At 37.8% G+C, this 19514-nt stretch overlaps 1 protein-coding gene across 3 annotated transcripts in view; it reads left to right on the top strand.

Annotated features, from left to right (window-relative positions):
- Positions 1-19514, top strand: part of TOX (thymocyte selection associated high mobility group box) — a 217082-nt gene that overhangs the window by 96355 nt on the left and 101213 nt on the right. For all 3 annotated transcript variants that reach the window (XM_063169176.1, XM_063169184.1, XM_063169168.1), the window contains exon 2: positions 17629-17694. In XM_063169176.1, the coding sequence (XP_063025246.1) occupies positions 17629-17694 (66 nt within the window). The remainder of the gene's footprint in view (positions 1-17628; positions 17695-19514) is intronic.

Raw genomic sequence — 19514 nt, 5'->3', positions numbered from 1 at the left:
TCAAATTCTGTTTTAATTCCACTTTACTTCAGTGAAAAAAACTCTTTCTACATGTCTTTGGTGAGCTATATCCACTAGTTTGAGCATCAGAGATGGATAGCCTGAGGTTGTCCTGCAAGTTTTAATTTTATCATTGCACAGGCACAGCATGGTATGCCAGGCACAACCAGTGTAAGGAGGATTCCAGCATCTCCATCATACGGTAAGCTCCTGTCAGCAAAAGATCTTCTGCAGTGATACACTGCTTAAACTTGACAAAGAACATAGATTGTGTAAGTCACACTGTTTTCATTTATTAGAGTCTGAGAGTGCATTAACCCTCTTTAAGGCTCCAGAAATCACTTACATAAATGTGAATAGTACAAGAAAATTTTTAGTGAAGCTTTTCATGGATTAGCTCTTTGTTAGAGGATAAAGTATCTTTACACATACAGATATGGAAGTGATAGTTTTACATGTAAACTTTTTTTTTGCCTCCACTGAACATTTGTTTACTATAACCCTGTGAATGTTAATTTTCATTTACATTTTACAGGGATATAGGGACAAGAAACTTTGAAAGATATCTTGTCTTATGTCAGCTATTAATTAAAGCAGTACTCTGACTGGGGTGAATTTCTGTGTAGGAAAGAAAAGTCCAAGTTTAGAATTTGAAAGTGATTTCCACAATTACTTTAGGCTTATCACTGTTGGAGTCTAAAGAAATATGTTTACAATTTAAGGGATTTTATAACTGGTTTTGTTCACTTTTAATGTGTATCTTCTGATTAGTAGTTGGACTTCTGTGTTTTAACATTATTGTGTAAGTTTTTCCCCATGAAAAATGAGACTCCCTTTCTGCTTGAGGAAATACGTGATTTAGTTTGGTTTTGAGCTTCAGGGCCAGTGCCTAATTTTCTTTTTATCGCATTCTTAGTTCCATAGTAAGCAATTTCCTTTGGCTTCACTGAACTGAAATTCTTTGGATATCGTAATTATAAACTATACATTATGACTTCCTACATTTATTTTTAAAGAGAGAGATTATAGCATGTAGTTTTAGACTGCTTTTATTTTATTGTCTGTGAATTTATTAATGTGTGTGCATGTAGAGTCTTCAGCTGATAGACTATCAATTGAAAAAGAGCCAAACTTTATATATACTGGAATTCAAAGGCACAGCATAAAGTTGCCAAAATAAAATTGCTAGAACACCTTAATCACATTTTTATTGCCTCATACTTCACTCTAAGAAACATATTTTCAACCAAGTTTTATATGAAACAGATCAGAGCATCTCGTGGCTCTGCAAAAACTCATAAATTGGGTGCAAATTATCCTATAGCAATTCAGAAGTCCATTTTACTTCCAAGCATTGTGCTAAATTGTTTCTTCTTTCACTAACAGTCCAAACTAATAAATGATGGGCTGTGTTTGTGGGCAGGATTGCAATATTTTCATGCTGCAGTGCCGTCGGCCTGTCCATAGATTCACTGCAACTATGAAGATTTTTCACTTCATGACTTCTTTTTCAAGTTTGAGTCTGCAGGTAGTGCTGCAAAAAATGTCTGCATCCATATCCCACAATCCAACCCACTCTTTATTATTTCCTGCTCTTGGGAAAAATGGCGCACGTACAGAACTGTCACCCTCAGACAAGGGAATCCTTTTATACAGCAGGCAAAACCATCCCAGGGGTTCTTCATAATCCCTAGCCCTGATCTCCAGAATAAGCAGAGAACTGGATTCTGATGTGGTTCACAATGCCTCAGTGATGCCATTTCAGCTCCTCAGGGATGGAGGACACAGAGGACACCTGGTTCCAGGGGTAGTTAATGCACACTTTACACCATCCCATTCACTTTGTCATGTGCACTGTTTGGGGTTTGGCTCACAACTTTTACACGTCTGAATTTTTATACATTTGCCCTACAGTCCTTTTATACTTAGCAGAAGAAAAAATATGCAAATCATATAGAAAGTTCAGCTGGTCTGTCATGGAAACATGCTTGAGAGATGGAAAATCAGCTCTGTTACCTGTCTTCCTTCCACTCCCCAGGAGAGATGTGGTCTTTCCTACCTAGGTGTGCATCCTCCTTTAGTCCAGCTGGCATGCCAGTCTTTCTGCAGGTGCTGTGCTTGCATTTTAGCTGTCATCTGCCTACTTTGGGGAGGCCCAGCATGAGCACAGGAGGAGGTTCAGGAGCCCATAGGGGTGATGTTCTGGGTCAGAGAACTAGTTTACTCTGTAAGTAGGAGGGGAACATTATTCTTCGGGCTCTGCCTGTCTTTGTACAAGGCATAAAAGTGCGTTTTCAAAGGTACTCAGATGCAAAATGGAAGGACTTTTCACTCAAATGAGTCTAGAGTAAAATGACAGTGAGTCCATGTTGTTTAGCTGAAGCACAATGGCCATGGAGTGAAGTCACCACAGATTTCTTCAGTTCATCCACATTTTCCATCTGGCAAGGATATTTATAAATTCCTGAATATATGCTGCTCTGGAGACTATTCTGGGTAATGTCCCCTTTTCGCTACAGAAGTGACTGTGTTTCACTGATAATTTACATTTCCATTAGCAAAGTGTGTTAGGCCTTACTCATCTTTTCCATATATCCCTGAAAATGGCTACTGGAGTCAAGGGGTGCTGAGCACAGAAAAAAAGGCTGAATTTTGTCAATATTTGCAAAGCACTTTGGAGTACTTGAGCATGAAAAACATCATATTGGGTAAATATTTGTTTCATTCTGAGTTAAATCCTGAAATCTGTACTTCAAATGTTCATGATTTCTGAGCCGAGGCAGATATGTGCATATGACAAGATTTTATTTGGACTAAGTTTGCTTGATTACTTGTTGATCCTAAATGAAAAGAAGACTTTTTTAAAATTTTGTTTTGCTTGGATAAGGGGAGAAAAAAAGGAACAGTCCTTCCTACCTCTGGTTTTCTTGTTTTTTGTCTGAAAAGTGCAGGGCAGCACAGAAAAGAAAATATAATTTGAGTTTGTTGATAGTAAAGAAGGACCAAATGTCCTATATTTTGATATTTAACACCATGGATATGCCTTTAAGACCTGTTGCTGTTGTTGTGTAAACCAGATGTAAGCCTGACTGCTTTCATCTACCCTTTTCTAGGAACTGATGCATCTCAGTAGTAGGACTGTACCACAGCAATGCCCACTGGTGACGTTACATACTGGGGATGACTGTATTTATGTAATTTTTATTATGTAAAACTTGCAGATTAAGTTGAAGTTGAGGCATTGGAAAATGATGTATATTTTTCCTTTGACCACTGGATAAAGAGCAAAGGAATATATCTGTGTTTCTTTATCAGAAAAAAACCCAAGTGATTCCTGGTAGTGAAGTGTTGCTGAACCACATTTGTCCAGACTTCATAGCTCGAAATGGAGGGTTGGAGGGAATTCTCGAGTCCACAAACACACTGAGGAGTACAGTACCTTGCTCTCCCTTTTCAGGTCTTGCCTATCTTTACATATCTCCCCTTTTTACTGTCTGCAGTGAGTATATCATTTATCGGTTAATAAGTTGTCTGACAAGATAGCCACTTCGTACCTAATTGTTCAGTTTATTTATGTATTATTGATGAGCCTAGACTTGAACTCTGCTTTCCTTAGAGACTGCTTGATAAATCTGTTGGCTAATCCTATCTAAGGAACTGAACTACCTGCTGTAGCATAATACATGACATTGCTTTTGCTGTGTATCCTTAAAAAGGAGCTGGTTATACATTTCCGATAAGCTGTGTTGAACAGTAAGAAATAAAATCACATGCATACTTCACATTGCTGTCTGTGTTAACAAAAGATCTTCAGTGATGCCCTGTAATGCTTAAAATACTTCCCCAGCTTTTAAATCAATGTTCTGACTGTTTTAGCTTGTAAGGTTCTGGCTCATGTAGCTAAAAGAATTTCTGAACTGCAAAATCTTGGTTATGAGTACAACTATTAGGCATGTCAAAACACTTGTGTATTGCTAATATGATCTGAAAATATTGGAAATTAATCACCTTATACTTTTCAAGGCAGTAGTTACTATTTCAAACAAATGAATAAAGCACCATATTAATTTTCTATCAAAACACTAATCTAATGATGGCACATATCTTACTCTGTTATTATTTCTGAACTTTTGACTTGTAGGCACTGACATAAAGGAAATTGGGGAGTATTAAATGATCTCTAAAGCACAGGAAGAAGCAGTGATACAGTATGGCTAGCAATTTATGAATACAGCTGTTAAGACTCAGGAGCCTCTGCCAAACTCTGAAGTCTCTTAATACTTCTCCTAGAAGAATATCACAAAACAGATTGTTGCTGACACCAAAAGAGGTTATGTGCTGAATGCATGAGCCCATGTAATGGCTTTCCTAAAAATGAGAAAAAAAGAAAACTGCACCTCAATAAGAGTTGAATTTCCTGAGACTGATCAGTTTCAGTCTTGAAAGCAATTGGATTGTACCAATATAGACCCGACCAGTGTCCTGGTACCGGCGCCATCTGTGAAAAGGTGTTTAATTCTGAATTGCATTCAAATCAAGGACATTTTGCTCCATCAGGAAACACATGATTATTTCAACTTGTGCTGAGTCTGCCTTTTAATGTGGGAGGGAAGGAGCCAAATATGGGTTTGGAAATATTTATGCAGCTGTTGTGTTTCTGCTGGAGTTGTATATCTGCAAATCTGAGTACAATTTGCCCATTTGATTTTCTTTGTTCCCTCTTTACTGGTTTGGCTTGGAGGATTTTTTACCTAATAAACACAGAATTAAGTTATTCTAGATTGGGAAAGTTTAGTTTGGAAATGAGTTTGACTATGTCAAGAAAGCTAATTCTGTGTATGTACAGCAGAGGCATAATCTTAGGCATGACCATTGAAGCTGTAATTTTTAGTAGGTTCCTCCATAAATTTAAAAATTTCAACATGCATGTCTTCCAAACAAAAAGAACACATTTATACAAAAATTACTGAATCCATTTACTTTGAGTTTAATGTGTGCTAATGTAATGGCCTTTAGGCATAAAACATTATGATAATTTTCATCACACGTTTTATCAAATCCTGAGGACAGTATATTAATATTTCAGAAGCTTGTAGAGAAAGGTGAGAGAATATAATATGGAACACTAAAATGATAAGGCATGTATACCATGGCATTACTGTTATAGAACATTTTCATTGATTTATTAAATGGCTAGAGTCTGACTAGGCTATGAGTTTGCTGAATTTAAACAAAAGTTATTGTACAATTGGGTAAAACAGAAACAGATATTGTGATGCTGTGGGGGAAATGAAACATCAAAAGCTAATAAGAAACCATTTTTATATCATAAAAGCTTAAGAACAGCTCCATCAAGCTTTAATCACATTGTTATAATACACACTTTTAAAAAAATTATGTTAGCTCATTAGCAGGGGTTATAACACAGATTGTTATAATTAGAGTAGGATTAACAAATACTGAGTTCTGCTTCTATTTCAGTGCACTGAAGCACAGGCTGCACTGTGTGAATCATAGGATTATCTGTATTTCAAGAGGTTTGTTTTTACATTGCTGTCATGGTCCAGTTCAAAACTGCTGCCATGCACTTTGCAAGGGCTGGCTAGTTTAATTTCAACCAAATGAGGGAAGCCTGTGTCCGCAACTCCTCTTCTAGCCATGGGGTTTGGAGCACCTGTGTCTCTCTGGGCAGCTGCAGGTGGAGAATCACTGCCAGTGAATCAGAGCCCTGGCTGGCCAGCAGCAAGCCCAGCCTGGTGCTCCCTTCATGGTAAGTGGTGAAAATGAAGCACTTCCCTCGTGTCTCTGCATGGCCAGTGTAACAGAATTCAGCTTGTTTCACTGCACTCAGGGACTTCTGAAATAAATCACGCTGCAAGTGTTGAAGTGACAGAGTCTTGCCAATATTAATTTGACGAGATGATAATTGCCAATTTATTTTCTGTTCTTAAGAGGAAATTCTAAGGGCCTGAAATTATTTCTGCTTAAAGCTGGAAAGACTGATACCAGTAAATAATGTCCTGTGAGTGAGAACACTGCACTAGATGTGAGAGAGATGAATTCTTCATCAACAGATATTTTTAGGAAGTTGACAGCCACATATGTGATACGGGAAGACCCAGCCTATGGCCTTGATGTGCAGGTGATGTGTGGAGGAGTGGCAGAGTAGGACTGAAACAAGGTTTCCTACGTTGCTACTGTGTGCTTGAAGTGCCACATTCTTCTGGTGAAAGTGTCTTTTTCATTCCTCATGTAAATGTTTAAAAGTCCTCTTCTTCATAAAATGAAATGATGATGAAATTGAAAATGTTTTATTTGAAAAATACATAGAGCTCTGACTTAGGCCAAAATCCATGGAGCTTAGGTCTTCATCATTTGTCATAGATCATGCTATGTACCCTAATTATCTGGCAGCTTTCCATACTACTGTATAAATCAGCATAAGCTTTCAAAGATTTTGTTTATTAAGGGCTGCCAAAAAGCAAAGCATTTTCTAAATAATAATGTGTACAGGAAGAAAGAGGTTGATGAATACCCAGGGGCTGGATGAAGCCTGGGATAAAGAACCTGTTCAGGATTACCCATGTCTGACTGGAGCACTACATTCATTTTGGACAGCACATGAGATGGTGAAATGGACATCAGTAAAGGGAAGCACTTAAGTGATTACAAATGAAGAAAAGCTTGGAAAAAATCATGTTTCCAGAGAGGTTAAAGGAATTTAAATTGGCTTTCTGGAGAGGAGGACAGAGTATCTGTCTTTGTGTTCACAAGGGTTAGTGAAAGGTAGAAGTCATTAGTCTCAGCAGACTGGAGGGATGGAAAAAGACCTTGAGATAAAACAGCAAAATAGCTGAAGAGTTTGAACCAAAAGAGGAAAATGTATGAAAGTGCCATTGCTGGAGTTGTAAGGCAGGAATTGACAATAAGGTTTTGTGGATGCTCTGTGAAACTTGTTCTGCTGTTGTTCCAGGGACGGCTTTGCCTGCTCGAGGAGCTTCCTCCCAGCACTAATGTGACTGTCTCTTGCTGACAGGCACGGCCTCTCAGAGAGACAGCAGCCATGGTGCTGGTAATGCCAGATTTGAGTAACTTTCTGATTTGGTGTGAAGAATGCTCAACACTGATAGATTCATAGTGTATAGACGGGAAAAGCAGCAGCCAGAGCTGAGCATGGCACCTGTTCTTCAAGCAGGAGGGAGGAGGAGGTGGGACATTTTTGTCTTTGGAGGGTTTCGATAACAGAGTGGCAGGTACAACTGTAGCTTTATATTTTAGCTCTTTACCTTCAAAACCTTGAAAAAAAATTGAATTACATTTCCATGGACTTGACTTCTTTTCTGTTAAAAAAACATATAAATTGTAAAAGGAAACACTGCTGCAGACTCTTTAAAAAAGCTGTTATGAGTGCAACTTGGCAGAATACAAAGAAAAGATGAAAACAGCCATGGAATAATTTAGTCATAAAGTGAACTTGAAGGTCAAGTTTTATCTTAAAAGGTGTATAGAGCACTTAGAATTTTTGAGAACAGATAAGTGATCTCACATCAAGGACATGTCTTCACTGAAGTTGGTTAGAAAAAAAAGTAAAACAACTTTTCCTCTTCTGCTTTTGAGTAATATTTTGAACATTTCTAACCACATCTACTCCCAAATGACCTATTTTAGGATAGAATACTGCTAAGTTCTCTACATTGCTCTGCCAGGGTATCTCAGTTTGATCTGTAGACAATCTCAGCAAAGGAGTAAGTCAAGCTACAAGCCTTGTCAAGGTTCTGAATCTGTTGTAACTGTAAGTTTAAAAATCCATGTTGGTTCAGATTCTTCTTATGAACATTTATGGGGCTCTTCTTATTTGATGCAGCAAGGGAAATAAACATGTGTGACATTTTTAATGAAAATAATCCTGTTGAAATTAAGGAAGTAACAGAGTAATTGTGGATGGAAGTAGGATTGTCCACATGGCTGCCACAGTAGCTGTTCTGGTAAAATATGATTGTATATCAGTCCTACAACACTCTTGTCATTTAACAGATGTCCATGTTTTCCCAAGTCCTTGCAATTAGTCATTTCTGTTATCACTCTCTCCAGGTCTGAATTAGTTCTATCTAATGAGATCCCATCAGACTGTGTTAAATAATTTGGTCTATCAGAAATTTAAGCTGATTTTTTCCATCTGAGTTTGGTACATTCCTAATTATTTTCTTCCTGTTTCTGTAAATACCTGAGCTCTTGGGTCCTATTTTACTGCATATTTGAATGGGTGCTTGATTTTAAGTATTTTTGCATTGTCATTTCTTTCAACAGGATAATTTTAATACATGTTGTACATGTGATCCAAATGGCCTGCTGCATTAGTCTACAACACTTAAATTCTTAGGTGATACTATTTAAAACTGGATTTTTAAATATGGCATAGGTAAAAAAAAATTTCTACATGTGCATGTGTTTTTTCCCACTTACTCTTTCAAACATGATTCATTCAGGCAAGGTTGTTTATTTATCTGGCAATTGTCACCTTTATTTGCTTCTCAAGATCCCCTTTCATAGGATTTTCAGAATAGTAATGTGGTTTTTGGTTGATGTTATTCTGTTCCTTATTATTTCTAAGATTCTGCTGTGCAGAAGGAGATGTACTTACCCTTAGGAACTATATTGTATACCATTCACTATAAATAACGCAGTAGATAGAACTCTGTCCATGGGTCCCTATGATATTCCAACTGTACTCATGCAAGGCAGTGGTTCTGTCCTAGTTGTGCAAAACTCGTTGACTATGATCCATGGAACCTCTCTTCTGCTACACTCCAGCACGGGAGTTCTACATGTGGATATATAAAAACTGCTTTTTAGTCATCTCTTTGCCCTCTGTAGATCCTGTTTATTAGGCTTTCATTCATTTCATTACATAATCTACCACTTTACACGATGAGGCAGAGATGCACATTGACAAAAATTACTCATTACTAATGAAACTCGAAGAAGATCCCTATTCCCTTTCCAGTCTACTGGTTCCTGATCCAGTTCCTGTCCAACTGACAATGGCACAATTCCATTTACCTTCTATGATGCAGGATCAGACCTTGTAATGAAATCGATCAGGTCTGTTGGTGTTGGAAAATGTTACCAGCCTACCAGGTTAAGCAAATTTCCTCAGCTGCTGTGGGCAGAAAAAGAAGGGTCTTATCTTAGTTGTTCAAACCTTTCCACCTGATCACCCAATTTTCCCAGTGGGCGTCTACATCTGTAATTTAGTGTGAATTGAGTAAAATAATAACAAAAGCACTTGCTACTTTGATCTTGGTATGTTTATTTAATGAGTGTTCAATATGCAAAAAATAGCTGAGCATAGGAGTCCAGACCACAGTGTGCTGGGTTTATTTTATTTTACCTTATTTCTTTTTCATTTTTTATTATTATTTTATAATATTTTATTTTATTTACAGAGCCAAGGTTAAAAGGAGCAGGAACCCAGCTGAGAGAGTTCAGAGTTCATCTCTGCATGTTCACTGCCTTCCATTTAAATGTACACAAAGGACTAATACAGTACCCGCTCTCCCCTGGGCTGTCTTTGATACACTCTGCTGTGCCTGGACTCTGCCACTCCTCCTATCAGTCTGATCCTACTTCTTCTAGCCCGCTGTGCTCAGCACTGTAACCTCATTCAGCTAGTGCTCTGCATGCAGGCTAACAACTTCAAGGCTCTGTCAGGCATTGACACATGCAGGCTCCAGGCGGGAAGCTAAACACTCCCCTTCACCTTTCCTGCAGTTCCACATTAACCTCTATTAAGTGCAGGGAAAACACAAATGCTGTAGTGCCATTATTCAGGTTTTAACTACCAGTGTGTATTTAGATATTCAGCCAGCTCTCCACCTATGAGGACATACTCAGCAAACATTCTGTCTCCTCCCTTTCTCCCAATGAAAGAGGTGAATAGTGAGTAAGCTTGAGGAAGGCAATGGTGGATTGGGCATTTATGACACAGGCAAGAAAATTTGAGAGAAAACTTTGACAGCACTGTCTGTACTTTTTTGAGGCAATAGCTGCTGTTATAAATTAAAACTGAGAAAAAATTGGTCTCATTTGAGGAGAATCAAGCAGTGTATTTACAAAACATTTTGTCTTTAAAAGCCAGCTGGTAGAAAAGGCGGTGCTACTCTGCAAGCCCTATCACACTTGGATCCAAGCACCAAATGGGTCCAAGTCTGTGGGGTGCTGTGGGCAAAGAGTTTCATTGCTGTCTGTGGCTTTTTCTAAGATAGGAAATATCTGACCGTGTTTCCTTGTGAAGCAGCACCCTCACTTCCTGCTCTGAGGCTGCTGCCAGTGCTCTCACACACCTTGTGGCTGCAGATTCTGGGCAGATTCCTTCCCAACTCTAATCTGCCCAGTCCACACGTCATTGTACTCGGACCACATAAAGATAACACACCCCATAGTCCTGGTTCAGAATCTTCAGCAACCTGGAAGAAGATGAAAGGACCAGAGACATAAAGGATTTTCCTGATACTTTGTTCCTGAAAACTAGTAGCAGAATTATTATTATTATTATTATTATTGTTGTTGTTGTTGTTGTTGTTGTTGTTGTTGTTGTTGTTGTTGTTGTTGTTGTTGTTGTTGTTGTTATAGTAGTAGTAGTAGTAGTAGTAGTAGTAGTTGTAGTAGTAGTAGTAGTAGTAGTAGTCTTGAGACATGCAATCTCTACTCTATGGCTTGACTCATCAAACTTTCTGTATCCTGGAGGGCTCCTAGTGTTCCAAATGGGACAGGACTCCTCCAGGTCCTGCCAGTCTGCACTAATCACCTTGCTTTGGCCACAGAGGGACATTCAGCTCTGCAAAGAATTTGACTTCTTTTTGCCATTCAGTCATTTTCACCCAATCTCATGGTTTTTCAGTACGCTCCTCTGCTGATAAACAAGGTTTATGGGAGGAGGGAGGGAAGACGGCAGAACAATCAAAGTTGATAGTACTAGATTGTTTTTTGACAATTTTCCTGTGATAGTCCTTCAGTGAGGTGTCAAGCCTCTTTCCTGGGAAGGGTGCCTGTCTGGAATGCATTACTGTAACCTGTCTTGGGCAAATTTAAACGTGTTCAAGTACAGCATACAAAATGGAGTTTAGGAGACAAAATGGAGTTTCAATATAATACAAATGTACCGCTTTGCCAAACTGTGTCAAGAAAGGGATTTTCCACTGTGTGTAATGTTTACAGAGCATCTCTGGTTTTATCTTTAATGGTTGCCATAACAAGATCAACTGTTTCTTTAGCATAGCAATTTGATGATTTATGTTGTATCCCATTATTATTTTAGTGTCTTTTCAGCAGCTCTGAGTAAAACAAAATATCACTCTTTGTCATCAAGCAACATGAGACAATATCCACTCTTGGCATTTGGTTTAAAATAAACAAAATTACCTAGCTTTAAAGATTTTTCAGGATTAGTGGCTTTTAGATAATGTAAGTTACAAATGATATATGTAACCTGTAAGCAGTAAAATCACAAAATCACTCGAAATAAATAATCGTTTTACACAATGCTATTGCAACTCCTTAAAATAAAGTACAATAAATTGTGCTGGGGCACCATCAGAGTAAGGTAAATATGGTTTAATGATATAACTAAAGTTTATATTTAAACCTAAATCTATCTTCCAGTTCAAATCTAAGATGGGAGAAATTTGTATTTAGATTATGTGATTAATAACACATGCTTTGAAGGTCTGTAAGATCCTCTGAAGAAATCAGAATGTCAAGTCCAAGTGGCTTTACCCAGAAGATGAACTTATTAAACATAGCACCTTTCACCAATATAATCATCTCTCCCCTTGCTTCTCTTCCTTTAATCTTTGCATTTTAGGATATCACTTTTGGGATTTATTTGTGCCCAGAACATTGTCCAAAGCTGTTCCCCCTCCATACCCCTGTCCCAAGCGTGTTTTGGCATCGAAAGCCATTTGGGCTCATGTTCCTTGTTCTTCCCTGCCCACACTGCAGCTGGATGAGATGCAGTACTGGCACATTGTGCTCCTCTTTAGTATGAATGGGAAAAAGCTCAAACATTCATGTTCTTGGTTTTTTTCTTTCCCATAGCTCATATAACTGTGCCTGAAGAACTTAGGGCACACATTATATATATGCATAGAAAGAGAGAGTAATTATGCAATACCCTCAGAAGTCAAAAACTGGATGAAAAAGGATCGAAATAAACCCTTCATTTCACAACAACAGCAATGAAGCGTCACAAAGCAAGAAGAGAGATGTAGAGGGGAGAAATGTCGTTCTCCCTGTAATCCAGACAGCCAAGTGATCCTGGCAATGGAAACAGAGAGACTTGGTACAGAGGAAGGTAGTTTAAGTGGAGGGGAGAACTCGAAGCTAGGCTGAAGGCTTGTTTAACATGTATGTCTATGTGGTAGCTGTCATCTGAACAAGCCACCTGAAGCTAATGCAGATACCAATCTGCATTTACAGTCACTGTATGTGCACACCACTATATAAATATATTTTATTTCCAATTATCCTCTTTGGTTTTCAAGCCCTTCTAGCTTTTTCTGCCATCTTGCACCCTCCTTTTTGTATTTCAGTGCTTTCTGTCTAGTAAGGAGATCAAATAAACATTCTCTACATTGGTGCCACCATGAGAAATTTTTTTGTCTGTTCAACCTGTTTATAGTATCTTTGTGACATAGTCCATGCAGGGTGTTTTTAATTTAAAGCACATTAAGAATGAATAAAAAAATACTATCCTTGCAAGCTTTGCTACTTCATAATCGCTGTTATAAATGCTGATAAAGTTTGCTGCAATTTAAATGGGAGTATGAAAAGAGGTTCCTGGCCATACGTTGTGTGACTCTGGTATGATGCCACATTAATGGAAGGCAGAAGCCAGCCTTGCATCCCTTAAAACACCTTTACCTCTCTGGGCATTTGCTAAACTCTGTCATGCTCTTGCATCAGTTACAGTCAGCCAGTGCTTATGTAATTACATCCCTAACTTCTGTGAGTAAATTTTATTTAATAACAGCAGTTGGGTATTTTGTGCATATTGGTTGCTGAACATTACAACTTGTCTTACAAAGGGTCATTCTAAAGGGGGCTTCTAACTGGCCCTGCCATAGTGTTGCCTGTATGTTTTATTTATAATAATTTAAATAAAGAATATTACACAATCCTGAATTTATATTAGAACTAGTTCCCAGTTATATTTCTTTTCATATTACAATGTTGTCATATTCTTCGTTTGCTCTTACCCAAACTTCTCATGCAGTTACACTTTAATGTGAAAAGAAATGTTGTCAAGAGTAGTTATTATCACACACCAGAATATTGTATTGGCATTCACATTTAATAGATTAAAATGAAAGATTTTGAAATTTGGTCTTAATGATACTGAGCGATCTTGGAGACACATTGGGAAAGCTTTATATGAAATGTCATATGATATATATACATCCTACATAGGTTCATAAAAGACAGTTCATTTAACTGCCTGCCTTTGTGTTTCTTCTGTTCTGTTGGGATGAATCATACACGGGTTAAGTGATGCTTGTGCAGTTTCTTTGCTTGAAATCAAGCACAGTGAGTGGCAGGAAAGCTTGGGGAATACAAGCCTGAGAATGATGAGTACATTAAGACAATTTTGGAAGCACAGAGAATAACCTGGAAGGACACTCTGGTGGTTGAAGACATCTTTGAGCCGTATCTGCTCATCTTTACACTCACTCTGATCCGGATAGGTTGCTTGAACTGTTGTTGAATACAACACCTTACTTGTAAAGCTGAATTCCAGCTGGATATAGGTTGAATTAAAGGGTCCAGGTGGAGACTTGTTGAAAGGTGCCACGCTGTAAAGCCTGCACGGTACAAAGCAGTCTGTTAAAGGTGAAATGATTAAATATTCATTTCTGGGGTTTAGGGGCATATTTTGGAAGCTTCTAAACGGATGAGGAAAAAATATGAACAGAACTTTCCAGTTGATCCAATTGTTAACATTTTTTCCTCAGTTTATTGTTTTGATGTGGGATTGTCACATTTGGGCAAGGTGAGCATTGTATCTGTGCTGCATCAATTTTTCTGAATTTTTTGTTATTGAAGGCTTATGCACCCTTTTTTTTGGCTGAGGTGGGATGTGCAGGTCATATCTATTTCACACTGCTTTGGTAGTTGGGAAAGGGGATGATGAATAAACAAATCAGCATTGGAGTAAATATTTAGTTTTATTCTGATATACAAAGATCATATTTTCACTCTTTTATAAACATTTTAGTAAACATTGAGAACGTGAAGGAGGTATTTCCTGGCAATACCTGCTGGACAAAATGCATGTGTATATGCCTCATCCATTGAGTTTATGGGTGTTTTTCAGGCTCATGTCCAAAGTCCTAGGAACTGCCAAGTAGCCATGCACCACACTGCACTGGACTGAGGGCAGATAATAATTTAAACAGCAGTAAATGTAGTACAAACACTAACATGGCAAGAGTGTTATTGTAAGCTGATGCATTACAGTCCACAATCTGCATATATAAACGCTACAAAAAGTACACATCCCATCAAATCTTGCTGACCTATATAACCTATTGCACAATATCTTGCACATACTTCTGACAAGAAGATGCTAAATATTGCAGTGACTAAATTCCATGCTTGAATATTGAAGACATTAAGTAACAAATCAGACAGCTGCTCCGTATTTTTAGATGTTAACAGGTCACTCAGATTTTACAAACATTATTCATCAATTTATTTTTCTGAAAATTTACCCTAACAAATTAATCCAAAATGTTGGAGAAGGTCATTCCTCATGTAAGCATCAATCCCTGAACATTTGTAATGTAAGGTCAAAAGGCCACAAAATTTAAATTTACACATATTTTTTCTGTTTTGGTTTCTCTGAAACGTGTTCATATAAAGCCCACAGACCATAGCAGAAATAAAAAAATATTTCAGAGCTCAATAGAGAGCCACAAAAAACAAACAGGAGATGCTGAGATCCAAGACCCTGTCATGCCAGGGGGACCACTAATAGCAAGGCACTGATTAGGTAGGCAGATAATCCAAGAACAACACACAGAATTATAAAAATTTCAGTATTCATGGAAAAATACCTTAGGGAAATTATTCAAAGAATGCAGATTTGGTGATTGTAAGCTTGGGAGTAAGGACAGATGACCAAACATTCAAAAGAGGGAATTATATTAAAGACTAGTTTACTTCATAAAGATTCTTAAATCATAGTCTCATGCATTATGGAAGGCAAAATAAATTGAAATAATCCTTGACTGTATCTAGCCAGTAGGCAGAAAAGAAATTTCTCCATATTCACTGCAACTAAACACCTGCAACACAGTATTTGAATTATAGCAAAGCTTGCAATGTATCACAACAAATATATGAAGATAACAAGGGAAATTCAAAAGAGGAGACTCAAGGAATGATGGTTTCCAGGGCCGATAGGACTCCCATAACCAGCAAGTGTAACTATCCTGTCCATGGGATTTCTTATAAATATGAAATGGATTGCATCTGTTCCAAAAAAGATATCAAACCTCATTCTAAAATGTCTGAGAAATGATGAGTTTGCTGTTGACATAATGCTTAATTACCTCCTAAAGTAGGAACTTGTATCTTATTTCAGGGCTGAATTTCTGTAACTTCCATTTCTCAACACTAGATCTCATTATACCACTGTCAGGAAGGCTGACATCTTGCTATCAGACATCTTTCCAGGGTGTAAGTACCAATCACAGTGATCAAGGCACCTTTCAGCCTTTCGTCTGACAAGCTGAATAAGTTGAGCTCCTGTAGGCCTAGCACTGGAGTGCTTGCTTTCCAACTACTGGCTGTGAAATCTCTGTTCAGAATTTCACCTGTTCATCTGAGTAGAAGAAACAATGCATTTTTTTCCAAACCAGATTCTAAATTTTTTTCTCCAGAACTCTACTTTGAATGCTTGAGAAAGCTAAAAGAAATGGTGCATGCCAACAAGAAACGAAAAAGGAACAAGCATCAATCTCTATATTATGATCTAATCTAACTATCTCTATTCTGTCAAAATTGGGAAATACTCTATTCCCTATGGCAGATCTGTGTTTGTGGCATAATCCTTTCCCTCCCATGAAACTAGGACTTCTGACAGATAGTCTGTGACTATTAAATATCTCTGGCCAGGAAGGGCAGACCATCAGCTCTGTGCCAGGAGCTGGCACTTGTTCATGTTACTGCTGCTGTTACGAGCCTTGTAGCCTCTGGCAGAGAAAGAGGATGAACAGCTGGAAGCAGAAACCTTTCCAGCCACCTCAGCAAAAATTGGTCGACCTATCTGCCAAAGACCCAGTTTCACTTTGCCACCTTGGGCTAGTTGATTTTACTAGACCTTGCAGGTAGAATATCCCCAGAAGCCAACACTGATAAGGAAATGTCCATGGGTTATTTCACTGGCAGCTTCTGTGGGAGCAGAGCAATCTCAGTAGTAGGGACTTCTTAAAAAAGCTGCTGTGTCATGCAAAACAATGGCTGATGTCCAAAATATGTCACTCTAAGCATTCACACAAGGGGTCAGGTGCAAGTTATTTCAAACAGACCTCGTAACAGCTGGAAATTTGTGGTTCATGTCTGGAGATAGGAATTCCTGCTGTTGTTCATTTCTGCTTAAAAGGTTTGAAAAGATTTTCCCTAGCTCCTCAGCAGACACTGGGGCTGTCATTGCCCTGTTGGTACTGCCACTTGAGTGGGTGTGATGAGAGTTCTGTGGGGACATTTTCCAGACTATGTAAGAAATCAGTAGTTTTACACTTCTTTGTGCTGGTACAGGATGAGGCTTCAGATCTGACAGTTTTTCTCCATCTAGACCTTCAGATTTTAATCAACTCCTTTCTATGACATTTCCGTTACTTCTTAACTGCAGTTGAGAGGTGAAAAAAAAAAAAAGAAATAAAAAGGAAAGGAGAAAAGGAAAGAAGATTTTTATATATTGTATGTATTTCCAGGATTGGTATTTATCATTTACAGATGGTTATTTTTGCAGTTCTGATTATGAATGTTTACTTTATTCACACATCAAGCAAACTATCCTCTTACACCATACGGACAGGAGATATACTCTTTCATACATTCAGATGTCTGAAAGCTGTCTGGAGATGTATTTCCTACTTTCTGACATGGGAACATTTCAGTTGGAGGAGGTTTAATTTGTTTTGAAATCTCAACTCTTGTTCTGCTCAGAAGCTGAAGCTGGAATCCATTAAGATGCATTTTAGTGCAGATTCTATTCTCATCTTTCTTTTCTCAGTAAGTGTGCAATTCACTTAGTACTTCATTGCAACCAACAGCAATATGTATACATGGTGCACAAAATGAGGCATTTTGTTTTAAAACAGATTGCAGATGAAAGGAAACCATTCATTTCTTCCTTGCTAGCTGTAATTACTAGAGCGCTAATTACTCCAAATCACTGACATCCAGGGTCAATAAGGATGACAACAGGAACATCAAAGACAAGATGCACACATGCAATTACAAGTCTCTAAAACCAGGCTGTAATATTATTTTATAGCAACTGTTTTTTTCAGTCAATGCTAAAAAATCGAGTTTGCTGAATGTTTACTATTATTTCCTTTGCAGTTTGACGGTGAGAACATGTATATGAGTATGACAGAACCAAGCCAGGACTACGTGCCAGCCAGCCAGGTGGGTTAATTAATCTTCTGTGCCTTGTTTCAAATTGTAATTAAAAAAATTCAAAGAGTTGCATTGCAAATGAGTGGCACTATCAGTAACTGCTGCAATCAGGAATAATCATAATTTATAAACAAAGCATTTAAGCCTTGTTTCCAGTTAATGAGATAGAGCTGATAAAACACCAGAGTTGGCGTTTGTTGAAAGATACTACCTTGTTTCCTCTCCAGAATGCAAGCAGCTGTTTTGCCAGCATGATCTTTCCTAAACAGTTGTTTTACCTTCAGGAAATAAAGTCTTTACAGGTGCAGGTTATTTGTTTATCTGACTGCAGACAAGTTAATCATTATAAGCTATACATGTCACAAATATCTTTAATTATCACTCACAGAACAGTTGAAGAATTGCATTTTTAGCTCTAATCCTGTGTCTGAGGAATGTTGCTATTATTACACAATTAGCAGTGGGGTTAAGGCGATGACTTAACCTTCTGTAGCCTACAGGCCAAAAGGCTTAACATGATGTGCATTCTTTAAAGGTATTTTTGAGCCCTTTTCCTTTTGGAGAACCATACAAACTAAATTTTGATACTGGATGTGTATTAAAATATCTTCCACCTTTCCACTTGACCTCAAAGATCCTATAGATTTTTAAGAGTTACAATTGTAATTACTCCTTGAAAAGCAAAGGGAGTTTTGAAAGTTTTGGGTTGTCTACCTGTTGCTACATCTATATGTAGGGGGGGATTTTTCACTTACTTCATGTGTTTCAGTTTAACTTTGCACCAGCAAGTAGTGGGAATAGTGCTGCAGATCAGTTAGATTGTGTCAGAAATTGCCCCGAATAACCAAACTTGTGGTCTGTGTCATGCCATATTTCAGGCCAGTGGTGTCTGGTCTGACAAAACCAGGAGGCTTACATGCAAAACTCTCATTAGGTGGGAAGTTTGAATGAATAGTAATTATGTTCAGATAATCTGGATGGAATTTAGGAATCAACAGCTTTGGAAAGTGTGCATTCAAAACTAAAGGTCTTCATGAAGTGGTGCTCTTCAGGTACACAGGTTCCTGGGGAGCAGAGAAGCAGGAGGGTTATGTTAGATGAGTACATGGTTCAATCAAAAAGACCATTTTTAAAGTGTGCCACCATGTTGCTTCTCAGCTTTCTGTTGAAGTCATTCTGAAATACCTTTAGAGACCAATAGTACTTTGCATTTAGGAGTTGTGCATGATTGAACTTACTCAGCTAAGAACCCTCCAAGATCCAGAGGTAGTTTAGAATAGAACTGTTTGATTAAAAAATGAAAAATTATATTATTAATTTTTCTCTAACCATTAATCCAAAAACTGTACTGACAAGTTTTAGTATTACTATTAGATTAAAGCAGCCTAGTATCATCTCATTCTTGCCTTAAGGGTTTTGAAGTGCAAGGGCTAATTGAATTTGTTTGAAACAGTAGAAATACAAACTCTGTGAATGATTGCTGTTATCAGGCAGCTGCTACCTTTCAGAGAATCATTATGTCTGTCTTAAATAGTTTTGAATAAAGAATTGCAAGTCCACATTATACATCAGAATTATTTTTCTTCTGTTGATATTTTTGTACTGTGTATGCATGTAGTTTAAATAATTTAAATGGCATATTGAAAAATTAAGAGTATAAGTTTTAATCTTTTATGTGGTTTCTACATGTGCTAACAAGGCCCAGATTCTCAGAGATATTTATGTATCTAACACTCACTGGTTGAAGTGAAAGTAAGGTTCTTAAAGTACCTTTAAAGAGCCAGCCAGGCCTAGGTATTTTAAATGCAAATTACTTTGTCTTCAAGGAA

This window comes from Melospiza melodia, chromosome 1 (genome assembly GCF_035770615.1).
Source record: "Melospiza melodia melodia isolate bMelMel2 chromosome 1, bMelMel2.pri, whole genome shotgun sequence".
Taxonomy (NCBI): Eukaryota; Metazoa; Chordata; class Aves; order Passeriformes; family Passerellidae; genus Melospiza; species Melospiza melodia.
Note: the sequence above shows the minus strand (reverse complement) of the source record. Positions and strands in the feature narration are given on the sequence as shown.